Source organism: Oreochromis aureus, linkage group 23 (assembly GCF_013358895.1).
Source record: "Oreochromis aureus strain Israel breed Guangdong linkage group 23, ZZ_aureus, whole genome shotgun sequence".
Classification (NCBI taxonomy): Eukaryota; Metazoa; Chordata; class Actinopteri; order Cichliformes; family Cichlidae; genus Oreochromis; species Oreochromis aureus.
The window spans coordinates 40,333,005-40,352,716 of record NC_052963.1 but is presented as its reverse complement, the minus strand read 5'-3'; the positions used below and the strand labels follow the sequence as shown (position 1 = coordinate 40,352,716).

The 19,712-nt window shown below is 44.5% G+C and overlaps 1 protein-coding gene across 3 annotated transcripts in view; it reads left to right on the top strand.

Annotated features, from left to right (window-relative positions):
* pip5k1ca (phosphatidylinositol-4-phosphate 5-kinase, type I, gamma a) overlaps positions 1-19,712 on the top strand; it is a 55,963-nt gene that overhangs the window by 10,521 nt on the left and 25,730 nt on the right. For 2 of the 3 annotated variants that reach the window (XM_039606780.1, XM_039606779.1), the window contains exons 3-6: positions 14,536-14,567; positions 15,546-15,632; positions 16,022-16,152; positions 16,253-16,370. In XM_039606780.1, coding sequence (XP_039462714.1) covers positions 14,536-14,567; positions 15,546-15,632; positions 16,022-16,152; positions 16,253-16,370 — 368 coding nt within the window. Of the gene's footprint in view, positions 1-5,664; positions 5,733-14,535; positions 14,568-15,545; positions 15,633-16,021; positions 16,153-16,252; positions 16,371-19,712 lie in introns of those variants that run through there. The other variant, XM_039606781.1, reaches the window with a different exon arrangement.

The following is a 19,712-nucleotide window of genomic DNA, read 5'->3' as shown; positions in this document are numbered from 1 at the left end:
TCCTTTCATGTTCTCACTGTATTTCCTAAAGTGGATGATGTGTGCTGACAACAGAGGACGGAGAGACTTTCCCCTTGTGTGTGCTCCACATTGTTCAGTAAATCAAAGGAATCCTGAGGGAAAATACTTTGCAAAGAGAACATTGTGGATATGTGCTGGCACCATAGTTCTACGTTAAATCACGGTAACATGTTTAGAGATTGTTTAAAACATATTTCCTGCTGAAGTTTGTAAGCAGTGTGTATTTGTCTCCCTATGCCAGCCTCTCCGTGTGTGTTTACGTGCAGAAGCAGTGAGGATAAGCTGTAAGGCTATTATTCTGCCAGGGTGCCATAATTGCAAAGAACATTTAAAGCCTCTTTGTGTAGCTTAGCATTAGGAAGTTGATGACTCCCTAATTATAAATAACGTCATAAAAAGTAGCTGATTAATAAGGAATAGGCAACTGAAAGGAAATATTGACAATGTATGTTACCAGGCTTGTCTTTGATAGATAAGCACGCTGGAGTGCTGTGACAGAAACCAGCTTGTCAATGCTTCTAATCACTGTCTCTGCCACTAGCACTGGTTTCTTTGATCTGAGTCACATTAGGGCTGGAAATGTGGGTGCTAATGTGGAGAGTAAATAAAAATATGATGACAAATGAATGGGTCTATTCAAAACAAGGTAATTGACTCCACAGATCTTGTTTTTCAGACAGGATCATGCCTGCTGTTCCTCCTCCTTTTAGTTTTAGTATTATATTTAATAAAGCCACTACATTTAAACCACCTGCTAATTTTGCATAGGTCCCCTTCGTGCTGCCAGAACAGCACTGACCCGTGATGACTTGAACTCCACATGACCACTGAAGATGTCCTGTGGTATCTGGCAACAAGAGCTTAGCACCACAAGTCCTGAGAAGAGGGGCCTGTTTATTATTTATTTATTATTTAATTACTATTTATTAGTTTTCAGATCAGGGGGATTAGTCAACACCTTGATCTCTTTTGAATGTTTCTTAATTTATTCCTGATTATTAAATGTGGACGGACAGTGTAGCTGCTAAGGATACAGCAGGTTTTAGGTTGATTATATATGTCAAAAGTAACAACATAACAATACCAGGAGCCCAGGTTTCCCATCAGAACTTTCCCCAGGCAGGGCATCACACGGTTTCTGCCGTCTTCATAAAGAAACCACCTCATTCAATTGCTTTAATTTCCAGTTCTGATGCTCACTCACTCAAGAAGCTTTCATAGGTAGACAGGGGTGCACTATGTGCTTTTGTCAACACTGCCCAGATCTCCACGGGTATCAGTTTTTTTCCTTAAAGTGCCGGTTAAGCACTAACTGTTTATATATCCCACCCCTTATCAGCTCCCATTGTAACACATAGTCTGTGTATGTGAGGGAAGTTACACTTGGATAACTAATGAAAAGGTTAAATGCTTAAGTGAACATTTTACTCGTTGCTTTTGTATTGAAGGTGATTTTTGACCAGAAAGTGTTTATTACAGATCTGTGAAGATGAAAATGGTGCTCATACAGAATTTTCAGAAATCGGGCGATCGTCACATGTATCTGCTAAGTAAAGAGCATCATTTAAAAAATCATCAAACAACACATAGCACTAATGTACATCAGTAAACTATCACTAAGGTATTATTACTGTTTCCTGCGCTTCATTCTGGACAAAAACCAGATGGAGGAGCGAGGACCACACGAGCTGGCTGGTGTGGTCATGGAAAAGTACACAGCCTGATGGATACTGAGCTCAAGGGCTCAAGGTTAGAAAGGCTTGATAACAAAGATTTAGGATCAGTTTTCCCTATCTCAGTCTAAAGAGAAGTCACAGTTGCAGTATTGGGTTTTTTTGTGGAGTGAAGTTTAGATTAACCATCTTCTTAACCAAAAACAAGGAGAACCTGAGGGTATTCTGTCTTTCTGAACATCTGCACCATTCAGGACCTCGCCACCATTGTCAGATTCTCAGAGATAATATTACATTTTATCATATCTTCCAGCGTTGTTCACCAAAATACTGTCATAAGAATTGGCTTTATTGACTTTATGCTGCTGAGTACAGACTAGGCTGCTGTGTTGAATTTTTTTTCCAACCTTTAAATACTGACAGAATGATGGATTTCTGCTTTCTGTGGGTCAGGCGCACTTTGACACGACTAACACAAGCTGCTTTGTTGTGGCATGAAAAATTAACACCCAATCAATTGCTGGATCACCATCAGTGAGTCTCTGCCAAGATAATAAGCAATCATCTCAGAGAAGCCTCTTACTTAGCTCATCCTCAGGGAGAACCAGTATTGATCCCATCTGGGCCAGACATTGCCGTCAGTAAGACACAAGGCTGCCTACAGTGTGTGTGATGTGAAGAATTACGCAAACACGCGAGTTGTTTCGTCTTTGTGAGTCATTTTGTTGTTTAGATGCACTAAAGAAGAAGCTAACACATAAAGTAGTTCTGAGGATTTTTAGGTATTTGCTCTAAATGTGAACTCTAAAATAGGTTTTCAACCCATCAGCAGGGAGAGTATCTGCTTCTTTGTGCAAGGAGAAAGGGGACCTCCAGCAGGGCCCTGGTGTGAATATTTCTGGCCAAACAATCAGAAACCGACGTCATGAGGGTGGCCTGAGGGCAAAATGTCTTCAATTGGGCCCTGTGTTCACTGCCCGGCACCATGGAACCTGATTGGCATTTACCATAGAATACCACAATTGGTAGGTCCACCACTAATGCCGTGTTATGGGAGATCCCCCCGGACACCATCCATGCCCTGATATTGTAAGGGATGCATACAAACACATGGGGGCCATACTAACTACCGAGTACCATTTTTAATTGCTTCAGTAAAATTTCGGAAAAATGGACTAGCTTGCTGCATCATTTTTGTATTTTTATTTTCAAGGTGTCCATCAGTAATTTGATAACTTTGATTTAATTCAGACAATGTGGGATCTTTCGCTCTTAACACATTATCCAGTTCATGCCAGTATAGATTTTCAGCGTTTTCCAGTATTTGGTGTTGGAACTGTTTATGGTCAAGATAGCAGTTCTTCTTTCAATGTCTTTTTAAGAGTTTGAGGTTTCCATTTTGGTTTGAACGCATGTTTTACTTTGTGTGTCCCCAGTGGTTTTGCTTCCTGTCTTTTTATTGTTCCCTTTCAGTCGATTCACTCGGTACAACACATAAGTATGGGATATCACGCCCTCGCGTGTCCTGGCTGAAGAAACCTTTATTCACGCCTTTAAGGCAGATGACGTGTGATGACACGTGCACGGCCCCGCCTGCACATATAGCCGCTGTCATCACGGTCATCCCTCAGTTCTTACGCTCTTCACCTCGCTGAGAACACCTCTGCTGAGTTGGGCTAGCTAGCTGCTGCTAGTTAGCTCCGTTGTCTGCCGACTTGAACTTAGCTTAACTGCCCCTGTTGGTGTTAGCCTCCACTGCCCAGTTGGTGTGTAGGCTGCCCGCGGAGCGCTAATTTCAAGTTTTTCCTGTGCAGCGTTTCGCTTTGCGTTTTGGAATGGACTCCAAACCGAAGCGAGCAAAGCAGAAATCTTCTGTTCGCCCCTGCCCTCAGGGATGCGGTTTCTGTTTGCACGACAGCGACCAGCACGATGCCTGCCCTGTCTGCCTGGGGATCGTCCACGCTAGGAGAGCGTTGACGGAGCCCGAAGCCTGTGCGTTTTGTCGCCAGCTCCGGCGCTCGACCCTGGAAAGACGGGTGACGTTTGTGGAAAGTGCTGGGACGCTCGGCTGTCGCACGGCATGACCCTTTCCTTTCCGAGTCTGGAGCCCCGGCTTCGTCCGAAGACGAGGATTTCCCGGTCGATGTCCCCCGCAATTAGCTGGGCTGACCACATGGAATATGTTGACGGGTTAGCCGATGACGAGCCGGAACCATGCAGGAGCGCTGGCGGGCTTCAGCCTGGGTTGAAGCCCGCCAGCGCTCCCCAGGAAGACGATGGACGTGCTGGACATCGGCCTGGACATCCATGGTTTGTCGGAGGATGAGCAGGAGAGCTCATTGTCGGCCCAATGTGCCGCCGCTGCTGCGCCGGTCGGCCACGATGACACTTCTCTTTTCTCCCTGTTTCGCCGTGCTGCTGAGAAGCTGCAGGTGGACTGGCCCTCTCCTCCGCCAGCTCAGAAGCCGTCGCGGTTCGCGGGTTTTTCCTCCCACCGGAGCCCCATAGCGGCCAAAAACTGCCTTCCCATGTTCCCAGACTTTCTCTGCAAGCTAACAGCATCATGGGACAAACCTCTGTCTACCAGCGTCACTGTGCCCGGCTATGGACAGTACATGGAGTTGGGCGGCGCCGAGGGGCTGGCTTAGCTAACCCACCCCTATGGAGCCGTCTCTGGCTGCTTATCTGGCCCGTCCCATAACCATGGTGTCGGCAGCCCCACAACTCTGCCGTCCAAGCACTGCAGATTCTCTGCTTCGCAGCTGGAGAAGATTTATCGGGCTCAGGCCGGCACTGCTCGCGCCATGAGCTCCGTCACCATGCTCCAGGCGTACCAGGCAATGTGCCTGGCGGAGCTCGGATCGCTGGTTCCTGATGACAGCCCGCTGGCACCTCTTCTTAACGAGGTCAGAGTCGCCACAGATTACATCCTCCGTGCGTCTCGCTGTGCAGCGCTCTCCTGGGCAGAGGGATGGCTTCGACAGTAGTGGCGCAGAGGCACCTGTGGCTGACCCTCTCTGACGTCCCGGATAGGGACAGAGCTGTATATCTGGGCGCACCAGTGTCTGCGGCTGGGTTATTCGGACATTCACTTGAAGCCATTCAGGCTAGATTCGATCTGAGGAAGAAGCAGGCGGAAGCTCTGCGCGACATCATCCCCAGGCGTCAGCGAAGCCCAAGCCCGCAGCTAGCTCTCACAGGCCCGCCGCTCCTCTGCCGACTGGCAAGAGACCGCGCCCACTGCTGAAGTGGGTGCGCCGCCAGCGAGCACACCCTCCGGCCCGAGCTCCACGCCAGTCGGCCTGGAGCAGAGGCCCACCCTCGGTCCCGGCGGGACCCGGCGCCCAGGAGGAAGAAGCCTCAGCCCTCCTAGCTGTGGTTTCGAGTGGAGAAGGGTCCAGCAGCAGGGAGACGCTGCTTTTACCCCTCTGTTGCCGCCCAAGAGGTGCCGCTTAAGTTCTGTTCAGGTTGTCAGCCCCAGAAGGCGCTGCACTTTCCTAACACAGTCTCCCAAGCACAAAACCCCTGCACACAAAATGCCTCAGGTAACTCCCTGTTCAGGTGTGTTAAATGTTCAGGTGACCACATCAAGTGTTCCCGCTGTTTTTCTTTGTTGTGCCCCAGAAAAGGTGCCTCCAACAAAATGTATGAATGTACATGTTCCCATGTTACAATCAATAAAGAGTGTTGTTTATTCTCAAACAATCACAAATGCTCAGCCTGCGGGAGAATGAGCCAGGTCAGGCAGGTGATGCAGTCCCCTGCAGACACACTGGGGGCGACAACGCCCGCCCACGGTGCTGCAGGTCAGCGGGCTGGCTGCTCGCTTCCCTCAGTGGCGCGCTTGCGCCCCTCTCCGTGGGTGCTGCGAACCGTTGCCATGGGTTACCGGTTGCAGTTCCGGGTCAAGCCGCCTCGTTTCCAGGGAGTCGTAAACACGACTGTCAACACCGAGGCGGCCATGATACTCAGAGAGGAAATAAAGGCGCTATTGCAGAAAAGAGCAATCTGAGTGGTCCCTTGAGGAGACAGACAAAGGTTGGTACAGCCGCTATTTTGTTGTTCGAAAAGAGGGGAGGGCTTCGTCCCATCCTCGACCTGCGAGTCTTGAACACGTATCACGCATGCGTACAGGTTCAAGATGCTAACACTCAGACAGCTCTTGAATGCAGTCGGCCCGGGAGATTGGTTTGCGACAATCGATCTAACAGATGCTTATTTTCATGTGGCTATACACCGAAACACAGGCAGTTTCTGAGGTTTGCATTCGAGGCGTAGCCTCACGAATACCTAGTGCTGCCGTTCGGGCTGTCGCTCGCTCCTCGCACCTTTACGAAATGTGCGAAGCAGCGCTAGCGCCCCTCAGAGAGAGGCATCCGCATCTTAGCCTACCTAGAGCGACTGGGCTCTCGTAGCTTGCTCCAGAGAGCAGGCGGAGACACAGCTGTCACTGGTTCTGTCACACATTCAGACACTGGGGTTCTCTGTGAACTTTCAAAAGAGCTCGCTAATCCCGAGTCAGCAGATTTCTTTCCTCGGTTTGGAAATATGCGCGCTTTCCAGCCGCGCACGTTTGTCAGAGCACAGAGTGGCCGCGTTTCATCGCTGCCTCGCTCAGTTTCAGCTGGGCGCAGACTGCGTTTCCAGACGATATTACGCTTGTTGGGCATGATGGCATCTATGATCGCCGTAGTGCCACTTGGACTGTTAAAAATGAGAGCGTTTCAACGCTGGACTCTCTCTCACCGCCTGTGTGCATCGCGTCACCTCCGGAGGAGGCTGCGGTAACCGCGTCTTGCATGCTAGCTCTCCGTCCTTGGAGGGAGCCCAGGCTGCTGCATCAGGGCTCTCGGATTGGGAGGGTGTTGTTTTCGCAAGGTGGTGTCCACAGATGCTTCCCTAAGAGGGTGGGGCGCTGTGCGAGGGTGCATCAGTGAGAGGATCTGGTCCGCAGCTCAGCGCCAGCTACATCAACCACTTAGAGCTGTTAGCAGTGTTCTTAGCTCTAAAGCATTTCCGTCCAGTCCTGGAGGGCCAGCATGTCTTAGTCAGGGACGGACAATTCAACAGTGGTGTCTTACATAAACAGGCAGGGAGGAACACGCTCTCTTCCCTGTTGAAGCTGTCTCGCTCTCTGCTGTTATGGTGCAGTGTTCATTTTCTGTCTCTGAGAGCCACCCATATCCCGGGCCACCTGAACCTGGGGCGGACCTTCTCTCAGGGGGTCCTCTGGTGAGAGAATGGAGGTTACACCCTTTAATAGTGGCTCAGATTTGGGATCTATTTGGCAAGGCGCAAATAGATCTTTTTGCTTCAGGGTAAATACTCACTGCCCCTGTTCTTCTCCATAATCGACCACGATGCACCCTTGGGCTTGGACGCGCTAAGCGCACCAATGGCCAGGCGTGCTCCTGTATGCATTTCCCCAGTGGAAATGATATCTCCAGTTCTAGAGAGAGTGCGTCGGCATTCCCTCTCTCTGATTCTAGTGGCCCCTTGGTGGCCCACAAGGTTGTGGTATGCAGAGATAATCAGCCTGCTAGCAGCGAGTCCTTGGCAGCTTCCTCTCCGCAGGGATCTCCTCTCTCAGGCGGGAGGAGAAGTGTTTCATCCGCGCCCAGATCTGTGGCGCCTTCATGCTTACCTGCTGAGAGGCTAAACTTGATTGCTAAGGGTTTGCCACCCAGTGTGATAGCGACAATCCAGGCGCTAGGGCCTCATCTACTAGAGGCTTGTACGCTTACAAATGGCGAGCCTTGAGCAATGGTGCCAGGACCGCCACACTCTCCCATTTCAGTGCTCTATTGTGGATGTTTTGACATTCCTGCAGGAGCTGCTGGATAAGGGCCTTTCATTTTCGACAATTAAGGTTTATTTAGCAGCTATATCTGCTTGTCATATTGGCTTTGACGGGGTGACACCAGGTGCACATCCCCTCGCCATATGTTTTCTGAAAGGGGTTCGCCGGCTGAGACCCGTGCTTAAGTCCAGTGTCCCTGCTTGGGACTTGTCTTTGGTGCTGGAGGCCCTTTGTAGCCCCCGTTTGAACCCATCGAGTCTGTGGATATGAAATTTCTTTCATATAAGACTGCATTACTTCTCGCTTTGGCCGGCAAAGCAAGTGGGGTGACCTTCATGCGCTGTCCGTGCATCCCGCCTGCACACAGTTTTCTCCTGATGGCCACAAGGTCGTATTGCGTCCAAATGCTGCCTATTTTCCCAAGATCATGCCTGCATCTTATAGCTCAATGGAGTTTGAGTTGCTGAGCTTTTGCTCCCCTCCTTTTGCATCTGAGGAGCAGAGGAGGATGCATTATCTTTGTCCAGTGCGTGTGCTACGCACCTACATTGAGCGCACTCAGAATGTGCGTTTATGTGACCAGCTGTTTGTCTGCTTCGCCAATCCAAATAGAGATAGAGCTCTGTCCAAACAGAGGCTGTCCCACTGGATTATAGAAGCTATCTCACTGGCATACGGCACCAGAGGTCTTGCTTTGCCCCACGGGGTGAGAGCTCATTCCACCAGGGGGATGGCAACCTCATGGGCTCTTTTTAAAGGGGTGCCTGTAGCTGATATTTGTGCGGCAGCTAGTTGGGCATCACCGCACACTTTTGTGCAGTTTTATCGGTTGGACGTTACAGCCCCTTCGGTGGCTCATACTGTCCTTTCTGCTGGGTCTACCACTCACTAAGGAAGTGGTGGCCCGATTCGGTTCGGTGGCTGCTCTGTGGGCGTGTATATATGTCCCATACTTATGTGTGTTGTACCGAGTGAATCGACTGAAAGGGAACGAATAGTTATGTCTATAACTTCTGTTCCCTGAAGGAGAGGAGCGAGTACAACACAAGGTGGCCCCACTGAGCAGTTTGGCTCGGTGAAGAGCGGCTATCGAACTGAGGATGACCGTGATGACAGCGGCTATATGTGCAGGCGGGGCCGTGCACGTGTCATCACACGTCATCTGCCTTAAAGGCGTGAATAAAGGTTTCTTCAGCCAGGACACGCGAGGGCGTGATATCCCATACTTATGTGTTGTACCTCGTTCTTCTCCTTCAGGGAACAGAAGTTATAGACATAACTATTCGTTTTTCACCTTTGTAATGCTGCAAACATGTTTATTACATTGCTGAAAGTGGGTATTTTAACCTAAGAGTCTATGAGGATTGAGTCGAAGTCAGTATCAAGTGGCCACTGCGGGGAACTGCAGTTTTTGGCACCTTCATTTTTCAGCCCTGGAGGTTGGCACTTGATTTTATTAAGCTTCTCTTTTCTTGTCTTTTTTTCACCCTGTTTGCACGTGTATGTGATTGCATTATATCATATACTGCTGTGTGGCTGCACTAATGCCCTATTTAACAGCAGGATGAGAGGACATGTGGAAGGCAGCATCTGTCTGTTGATTCCAGGCACACGTGAGTTAGTCATAAAAATGCCGGCTGACCTCAATAGGGGCACCATGGAAACAAGGAGAAAAAGTGTTTGTATGTGAGTGTTTGTGTGTGTGTGTGTGTGTGTTGTTCAGGTCCACGTCATAGAAAGTAAAGAGTGATTGTACCAGCGCAGTGTCAAAGATGTTGGATCAACCTGAAAGATTTCAATAAATATGGGAATGTTTCTAATGAGTCATTTAGGCAGAGATCAAGAAAAATAGAATATCCTGTTTGCATCTTAGCAATCCATCTTTTTTCCCCCAGCGAAGCGTTTCAGTTTGCAGTATCCTGCACATTGTAAAGCAAGTTTGGACAAGAATAAATTTTATGTGTGTGTTGGTATCTCTCAGGCTATTTTATCTCTTAGAGCCCCACAAAAGTCTACAATACTGAGGATTTCATCACACCTATTTTACATTATGGGACTTGTGGAAACCCCAGTTCATACATTTCTGGAAAAGCCACCATTATCCAGCAGCGTTATTCCCTACATAAAGTTTTATGTGATCAGCTGTTTGCTAACATGCTTTCCTGCATATTGATAGACATTGGATGCTTTGATTCATCATTAGGCGTAATTATCTAAGCTCTGTTGAGCAAATGTACAAGGTCTAATCTATAGTTTAGCAGAGATATGCGTGGATGGTCTTTCAGTAATTGGAAAACAACCAACTAGTAAAATATGAACATAATCACATAAGCGCAGGGGTTGTCAGAATGATGTACAGTCTGTCTCATTTCACCTCGCGTGAATATTAGCAGCCAGTAATGGACGACTCTCTTAAGGGTTATGAGAACAAGCCATAAACCAACAAATCGCCATTTAGATAGGAAACGGAGTCAGCTAGGAGCTGTTTATTTGGAAGGGTCTATTTGTTGTTCCATCCCCTGAAGAACTCTACAGCCTGCTGCCATATAATGGTGGAGTGAGAACAATTTTTCATTATCTCCTCGTTCTGCAGCCTCGCAATACTGAACAAGAAGGGTAAATATGCTAAAGGTAAAATATAGTGATTATACCACAGATATGTTATCAAATAAGACTCCTGTATTCATAGTCAGGGCATATAAATATACTATTGTTTTCACATTTTTTGCAGGTACATAAGCTTATTATTCTGCTTTTTCTTGATTGGCTGTAATGTGCTCTCATCAGCTTCCTGCTTGTGTGTTTTTGTTAATACATATGGGAGGAATTACATGAACAGCTGCAAGGCATTGTGATTTCAAGTCTTGCACTTCACGCACACACCCCGCTTCACACCTCTGCCAAGGCTGAAAAATTCTCTCCACATCATGCATCAACGGACTTCCTGCATCCAGAAAATATCCTTGGATTGTGATGTTTTCTTGAGGACATTAATGTCTCTTAACATATATTTGTGAACATATGATCCGACTCTAAGTGTTAATCACTGTTTAGTTACGCCTGACCCAACCTCTGGTAACATTTTTAAGCAAATATATATACAATATATATATTATATATTGGACTTTTTAAGTAACCCTGCTAATAAACAAACAGACAGGCAGGCAACCCAAATCCATCAAATAACCTCCCCGTTGGAGTTAATTACGTGCTTGTAATCATAATATACAGTGATTGCATTTCAGTCTGACAGCAGCATTCGTTTAAAGGCTGAAATTTTTAATATAGTTTTGGCTCCTGTGTAATATTTCCTCTTCCCTAACCTATTTCCATCTTTCCATAATTGAAAGTAATTTAATAAGGACTTGTCTGGGTTTACTTAATGTTGGCAAAGACCTGGAGGATGGATGGATTCTTTGAGTGAATACAACAAGTTACATTTAGACTTAGATTAAAAAAAGCCTTGTAAGTATCTTGCACTCAGACTGCTGCTTAGTGCAATGCCTGTGCAGACTACCGATATCTTAGAGGAGCTAAGAAGGCAGCCATCCAGCTGCAGTGTATGGACCGAATGTCTGCAGTTGCTTTGAATCACACACCTAATCTTGTGTATTCCCAGTCACTGCACAATCCCACATACCTTTGCATGCATACACACTCTTGGGGCTGTCTTGACAGGTGCAGGCATGGGGAAAAGAAGAGCCACAGTTAGTTAGATTCCTTTGCATACAAACACATGCAACACATTTGGAGCAGACACTCTGAAGTGACTGGAGAGATGTGGAAGAAGCACAAAAATCCAGCCAACCGCATGCATGTGCACACAGGCAAAATGAATAGTAAGCACACTGAAATCAGGAGTGTCTTTCTTTTAATTATCTGCACTGCAAACATTCCTCCATTGGCTTATTTTCTTTGTTTTACTCATATTTTTATTACTGGTTGTTCCACCTTGCAGGAAGCTGTCGTAGCACGCTTGTTTGTGCATCCCAGTGTGAATATGTGTGTGGAAGAGGGAGCAAGTAAGAGAGACGGAGCAGGAGGAGGGGTGGCAAACTGGCTACTGTGACTCAGTCACATGGGCATGCACGAGAGGCAGGCAGGCAGACTGTGCACAGAAACAGAGACTAAGACAGGCTGGCTATCATTTGAGCTGCAAGCATCAAGTCAAGCTGTGAGGATGCTCTCCCACTCCTGTACAACCCTGGCTTATAGGTATTAGCTATTAGTGTCTCAGCTGGCGAGAGACAGTGAATCATAGTGTGCTGGTTAGAAGAGGAAGTCTCCGCAGAGTCCAGGCTGAAAGTCATGTTCAGTCTCCTCTTGTTCTCATTTAGCCTGTTGTGAATTGTTCACAGTAATGCGCACTCTGAAAATTGCTTCCTCGGGAGGAGCAGAGCCAACCCATTTTAAACCATCAAAAGCTTGTGCACATTCAGGCGCTGGGATCTGGTAACATTTGCTGCATGAAAAACAAAATGAGTTTCCCTTTTAAATTCCCTTCCACCACCTGAGATGTTTTCACACTTGCACTGCAGCTTTTCCAGACATTGTCCATTAATTGTGCCTAATAAAGCAAACACAGTTGCTTCTGGACAACAGTAGAAAGTGATCCCAAGGGAATTCTCCTGAAATTGTTTGCAACTCAACCCAGCTTGTACTTGATGGCTGATTCTGTGTCACCTTTTACAAGAAGGTACACCCTCTTTCAGTTCTAAGCTTTTATGTGTCAGGACATAATGAAAATCATGTGGTTGACTATTTTACAAAAACTCGTGCAGAAGTGGTGCATGAAAAATTAAGCTTACCCTGTGATTTAGTAGTTTGTAGAATCACCTTTAGCAGCAGTAATTTGAAATAATTGTTTCCTGTATGACTTTATCAGCCGTTCACATCATTGTGAATCATTTTTGGCCCACTCTTCTTTAAAGCGTTGCTTCAGTTCATTAAACTAGAGCATTTCAATCTTGCTGATGTATAGATCATTGCAGCGCCTTGATTCATTTCTTTTTCTTTTAGTCTGTTTCTAACTCTAGAGCACAGGTGTCGACTCCAGGCCTCGAGGGCCGGTGTCCTGCAGGTTTTAGACGTGTCCTTGATCCAACACAGCTAATACAAATTGCTAAATTACCTCCTCAACGTGTCTTGAAGTTCTCCAGAGGCCTGGCAATGAACTAATCATGTGATTCAGGTGTTTTGACCCAGGGTGAGATCTAAAACCTGCAGGACACTGGCTCTTGAGGCCTGGAGTTCGACACCCCTGCTCTCGAGTCTGAGATGCAGCACTTGGGGTTTGTTTGCAGTTTCTTCAAGCATTGCATGGTTAGATCTTGGGTTGAAATTACTGGAAGGTTCACTCTTGGGAAGATTGGAAGCTGTCTTGAATGTTTTTCACTAAATAATCTCACCATAGAACGATGGACTTCACACTGTTTGGAAATGGTCTTATAACTCTTCATAGATTGATGGGGGGCAACATTTTTCTTCTCGAAGTCATTACTGTTGTCTTTCCTTCTTGGCATCATGTTAATAAACTCCTGAATTCCCTAAAAACCTCACACCTGCCTTTAATCGATTCATGAGTTTATTTGATTAGCGGTACCTGGCTGATCCTAAACCTCTTTATTCCCATGTAAGCAGTAAGGATGTACTTTTTAATACACTGTTTCTGCATTTTGGCTAAATTTGTGGTAGATAAACAATTCAAGATTAATTATATTTACATAATAGGTAAACACCAGATGATTTTTTTTGAAAGAGGGTGTACTTTCTTTCACTATGACTGAATATTCATTGAAATGGCTGAATGGGCTTTCACCCAGCTGCTCCTCTTTTGTTTCTAACGGCAGGGTTGCATGTTTCTAGGCGTGCAGCAGTGAGATTTGAAAGCAATATCTTCTCCAACAAAATCAGGCCTATCACCTTGTCATAAGCAATAAGGAACCTGCTGCTTTCCTCAGCGTTACAGGATGTGTTGTAACCTTACTGACACATCGCCACAAGAAAATCTTTCAAACATTGCCGCTCCATCTGTTTCCCAAAAGTGAAAAGTAATCACATAAGCAAAACTGGTGTCCTCACCAAAGTGTCTCATCAGTTGTATTCATATCATCATTTATTTATTCCCAACTGTCAGGCTGTGTTGCTGCAGTTTCTCCATAAATTCCACCATCTGGGCGGCTGAGTGTGATAGCAGTTGTGATGATGACAGTAACAGAGTGAGGCTGATTAATTCCCTCTCTGTCTGAAGCCATCTCTGAACCACCCTCTTCATCGCTTTCCACTCTTTCTTTTGCTCATTTTCCATTCTCCCTTTCCTGCCTTCCTACCCTTCTCTCCATTATTATGCTGAGTGTTATATATGTCTATAATTATGTCTATTTCAGGCCTTCCTGGTGGAAACAGGCCTCTGATTGCCTTTCTTTACTGTTTACATCCTGTTATTAGGCTGGAAATGATCATAACACGGCAGATACTGCTTTACTTCATATATTTACTGGGTTGCCACATATGATTAGTATTTATTAGTGTAGGACGTTGTCACCATACTAGAACTGTTTATCTAATATGTTTGAGCTTGTCTCATGTTATGAGGCATATTGAGTTAAAGTTAGTTCATTAAGAGAGCTTGCAGTCACACATGTATCTGTAAACCTGTACTTGGGCTGGGGTGGGTGGACTGTAAATGTCTGAATAAACCTATTGTCATTGGAACAAATAAATAGGACACATTTTGGTGCACAGTCTAGCCAACTGTCACACACATGGGCTTCAGTGCCGCCTGCACAGCAGAATAATCAGTTGTAGTTCATGAGGTTTTCTAAAGGACTTGGTGCCCTTGATGTTACTGTTTCCCGCAGTCACTCAGTCAGGCCCCTGCTTGTGTTTGACACTGTCATTACATAATGTTAGGCTGCTGCATCCACCCTGTGGGATTCATCTTTGTCACGGAAAGGACTAATGATGCTGAGTAATGGAGCCTCTCTGTCACAGAGCGACTAACAGCCAGTGCTTTGTCTCTTCTTGTCCCCTCTCTTACAGATGCAGCTGCTAAGAAAGCCTTCATCACAGAGGTGAGCCACCACCTGCACCTGTCTCTCTGTCTTTTACTTTGTTTTTGATCTTTGCATTTTGTCCCTATAATGTCACTATAATGGTTTCATTTGAGGCTTTTAATTGGTGCTTGAAAACTGCCTCAAATGTCACTACAAACAGCACAAAATATTTAAAAGCATTAGTGATTTTTTTTCTTGTCTGTATTTATAGGACACAACATTTTATCAGCATGTATCCTTGCTCTATATATACATATATATACAGCTACATTTAAACTATCCTGAGTTTGAATAAGTAATCCTTAATGAGGCAAAAGCTCACTCCACACTTCTCTAAAAACATGGTTTATGGCACTTTTTTATTCTTCTGTTCTCTCCAGTGTCAGCGAGAGCAGATATGATCATCAGCACAGAGCCCTGCCCACATGTTGTTCAAATTTTTTTGTTCGGGAGGGGCACCCAATTAGAATAAAGGGATGGTTTCCTTAAGACAGTGGAAGAAGTGAGGCGTTGCACTAAAGCCCAGTATGAGATAAACAGGAATTATTCTGAGCCGCGACTCAAACTCAAAGCTGGAAATAAGCATAATAAGTCTTCTTTAATCCTCCTAATTTGATCAATCCCTTTTATATACAGCACATTTTAGCAAGCCCTAAAGTATTGCCCAATTTGTCTAATAGGAGTGTGCAGATTATTTAAATCTACTTAAATACCAGTTTAAAACCAAAAGCTCAGTGACCATTACGTACAGTGGCTCTAGAAGTATTTGCAGTGGATAAGATCCTAAAATAGTTCATTACATTAGCTTCATTACATTAGTTGAGCTACAGTCTGTATATCGCTTCAAAATGAAAAACATCAGACATTGAAATCGCTGTCATTCAATGATTCTCTGTCACTTCCCACTCTTTAATATTTATGTGGTCTCCGTTCATAAAGAGGTGCAAGTATTGCTGACCGGATTATAACAGTCTGCTTCTCTCTTCTTCTTATCAGATGGCCTCATCCTCAGGCCAGCCTGGCCAAGGAAAGAAGATTGGCCACAGAGGGGTGGACGCATCAGGGGAGACTACTTATAAGAAGGTGCTATACTATACAGTTTCTGTTTCTAAGAGTAACCTTTGATATGCTATTGAAGAATAGTGCTACGTCTCTAGGTGTTATAAAATGAGTTTTCCTGCCCTGTTACACCCAAAAAAGGTTTTAGAGGCCAGAGGAAAATAAAGGGATTTTTCTTTCAGTCAGTTTTGTTATCAGAGGTTAATTTATCTAAGAAATATATACATTTTCTGTCTGTCTGGTATTCAGAAATATGAAATGGCATGATGCAGACTCATTGCCTGTGTACACTTTTTAGATGATACCATTAGATTCTGCTGAAACATTTCTAAAGAGCAACCTCAGACTGTCCTGTGAGGTTTAGAAAAAGCTGAAGAATTTCATTTTTGCCTCCTCCTTTCCCTCTTTTGCAGACCACATCATCAGCCTTGAAAGGTGCCATCCAGCTGGGCATCGGTTACACAGTGGGTAACCTGAGCTCCAAGCCTGAGAGAGATGTGTTAATGCAGGACTTTTACGTGGTGGAGAGCATCTTTTTCCCCAGGTTTCTGTTACACCCAAACACCCACTAAAGCCCTCTAGTGCACTAATAAGTGGAATTTTTTTAAATTTATTGACTGGATGTTGTTATCCTAAACTTTTAGTGAAGGGAGCAACCTTACTCCAGCCCATCATTTCCCGGATTTCCGCTTTAAAACGTACGCTCCTGTGGCCTTCCGCTACTTCAGAGAACTGTTTGGCATCAGGCCGGATGACTACCTGGTAAGAGTTCTCTCGTCTTTGTCTCTAAATTTGAATACATTCATTGGATTAGATCCAGACTGCGTTTAAGGTAATTGAAAACACTTGAGTGGTAGCAGACCAATCAAGGTTGGTAGCAGACTTTCCTTTATTGGTTAAAGCACTCCTCAACTTTGATTTGAATCTACACACACCTTAAAAAGCATCACTGCAACTTGTTGGGTAGAGATGTAAACAACAGAATTAATAAAGACAAAAACTCTGGATAAAAAAAGGGGTGTTAGTAGAGAGCTAAGAGAAAAGGAATGAGGACAATAAGCCATGAGACAGCATCTGAGAGGGCAGAGAGAAGAGGAGAAGAAGGCTGGAGAAAGAGAAGGCAGCTCTGGAGCTTGTCTCTCCCCCTCAGTCTGGGGAACCTGGAGGCTGCATGATTCAACGCACTGCATATACATACACTGATTAGTCAGTGTTTTTGCATGCTCCATGTGCACTTGTCTTCAATGCATTGGTACTCCAACCACGTGGAAACACAGCATCGTGCCGGCTTTTCTCCCTTTTCTCTCTCAGCCAGCCTGTGGTCACTCATCACCATATGTCCAAACAAGTCATCTGGAGACATTTTACCACTGACTGGCTGTACTCATTATTCATATTTTAGGTCACACTGAAATTCAGCTTATCAGAGCAGCTTAAACTCAAAATTATAATATGAATATGAATCTAGAGTCCATATTCTCTTTTATTTCTTTCTTAAGCATATCCTTAAGTACTTGGACATAACATAGGACAATCTAATTGATTGTCTTAACTGGTAGATGGTGTTAAATGAACGATGGTGGACAGATAAACTTGTGAAAGAGGTTTCATAATGAGGAGCATCTTTAAAGGCGCTTTAATGCGTACTTAGAGAGAAATGGCGCTCAGCAAATCCTGAATCGAAATTTATAGAAAATGCAGCAACAGCAGAGGAAGTGCTATACGGATGATCTGATATTGTCGTGTTGGTGTTGTTCCCAGATCAACATAGTAAATGTTGTTCCAGGATCAACATTGCAAGTGACCAATCAGAATGTTGTGACGTTATTCTTTGGCGCGCCAAGCCATTCGTGCATTTATGAAATTCCAATGTTGCAAGGACAATATCAATTCTGCTTAGCGTTTATTAAAGGGTTAGGGTCCGTTGATCGGCGGACAGAGGTGGTTTCTCGCAGCTTAAGTACAGTTTTTTGTTTTACGGCGGTTTTTCCCGAAGTCGCAAAAGTATGACGTCACAACATTCTGATTGGTCACTTCCAATGTTGATCTGGGAACAACACCAACACGATGATATCAGATCCTGCGTGGTATACAGTGGTCCCTCACTATAACGCGGTTCACCTTTCGCAGCTTCGCTGTTTTTTGTTTTGTTTTGTTTTTTTACAGCGCATTGTGTTCTGCGTCCTGATTGGCTGTAGACCATTGCCAACCAATCTCATGCCGTGTCTCCTGTACACTACAAAATGCGTTCAGCTTGTCAGATTTATATAAATCTTCGATTGCTAGCAGTGTGATTCCATAGTGCTGTACTGTGTGTTTGTAAGTTTTCTCCCCAACAAACACAACAATGTTGATGAAAGCTTTTGCACCATCAAAGGCAACCGCGGGGGCCTTTGGTTTCATTCTATAATACTGGACTTATTTTTCTACAAAGGTTTGACCTTTGAGTGTTTAAACAAGAGAGAAGTGTGTGAAAATGTTCATGCCTGTCTGAGAAAAGTGTATAAAGTGTGTAGTGAGGGGTTTTACAACCTTAAAACATCTATAGTAATTGTAAAAAATAAAGTTGGCTCCTATTGCAGGTTATTTTTAGAATGTAACTCCCGCGATAAACGAGGGACCACTGTAAACCTCACTAACCTAAGGGGTCAACACCTTAATTCAGGACATAGTCAACAAAACTTTCAATGATTTTTAAAGTCAGATATCACTGATATTTCTGTACTTGCACACTTACGCACTGACGACCACTGAAATTAATTTAGATAATGCTTCAAAAGTAATGCCAAAGTAAGATTACATTACAAGATTGCTGGTTGTTGGTTAGACTTGCTTCAGGAAAGACTTAATGTTCATGTTTAGTGTTCAGTCTGATGTGGATTTTTGGTTGTAAGTAAAAAAAAAAAAAGCTTTCACTTCTACTGCAAGGCTAAAATTTATGGGCCTAAAGTGCTATAATAATAATGATGATGATGATGATGATACATGCTATTTCTATAGCATCTTTCTAAAGCACAGTTACAAGGTACTAAAATGGCAGCACGAAAACATTTCAGAATGCATAAAAAGAGAGGAAAAAAGACAAAATGACGACTGAAATCATTAAGAAGACATTATAAAACATTATGAACAAGCCAGGTGCCGTTATAAAAGCGATAAGTGACGGATAAGAGTCAAACCTGAAGCTGCGCATGCATTAAAAGCTCAAGTTTTGATCTAGAACATAATTATTCTGTGACTTACGAACTGAAATGTAATCTCGCTAAAAAAAATTACTGTATATGAGCCATTTCTGTTCACAGGTAGCTGATGTTGTTAGAGTTCATTAGTGCTGGATGTTAAAACGTAATTTGTTACAGTAGAAAATTGCTGCCATTAAAAGGTAATTTGGAGGGTTAACGGCTTTTTGCATTACCAGAACACTTTGGTCGTATTTCCTCTGTCTCGTAACCAGCAATAAGCTTGTTAGTGTTGCTACGAGTGACAGCTTCAGCCATTGCTGTTGTGGGGCTGTAGCACTGGCACCATCTAATCCAGCCTTTCTAACAAGTCACTCTGTTATGTGTTACCACCAACAAGTTATTCATAGACAAATCATTAGGGCCTGCCAGAAGAGATCATATGTTGTTGACACATTCGTGGCGGCAGCTACTGATTTTTGTTATTTCCTGTGGACCTGCCAATTATGGGCCTTTCTGTTTTGTCAGTAAATAGTGATAAAGAGATGTTAGATTTTCTCACACCCAAAAAGACAAAGAAACGCTTAAATAGTCTCTGCAGCAGTTCTGTTCGCTGAAGGTTTGATGCTGTTTTATCACATCCCTAAAGAGGCTTTCTCGTCTGATAAATTAGACATCTTAGTGTGAAGATGAGCCTCCCAACTGTTTGCTTATTGCAATTCCTAGTCAGCTTCACATTCTTATCCTCCCGTCCTGCTTAGGTGTGTTTTTAAAATGTTGGAAATGATTCAGAAGAATGTTCAAATGTGAGTAATTAGCGGAAGTTAGATAGGGCGGGGTAGGAGTGTTCGTATAAAAAAAGGTTACGAAGTTGGAATTTTAAAAGCATGTTCTTTCAGCTTTGTTTGTTTCCATTGTAATTCTG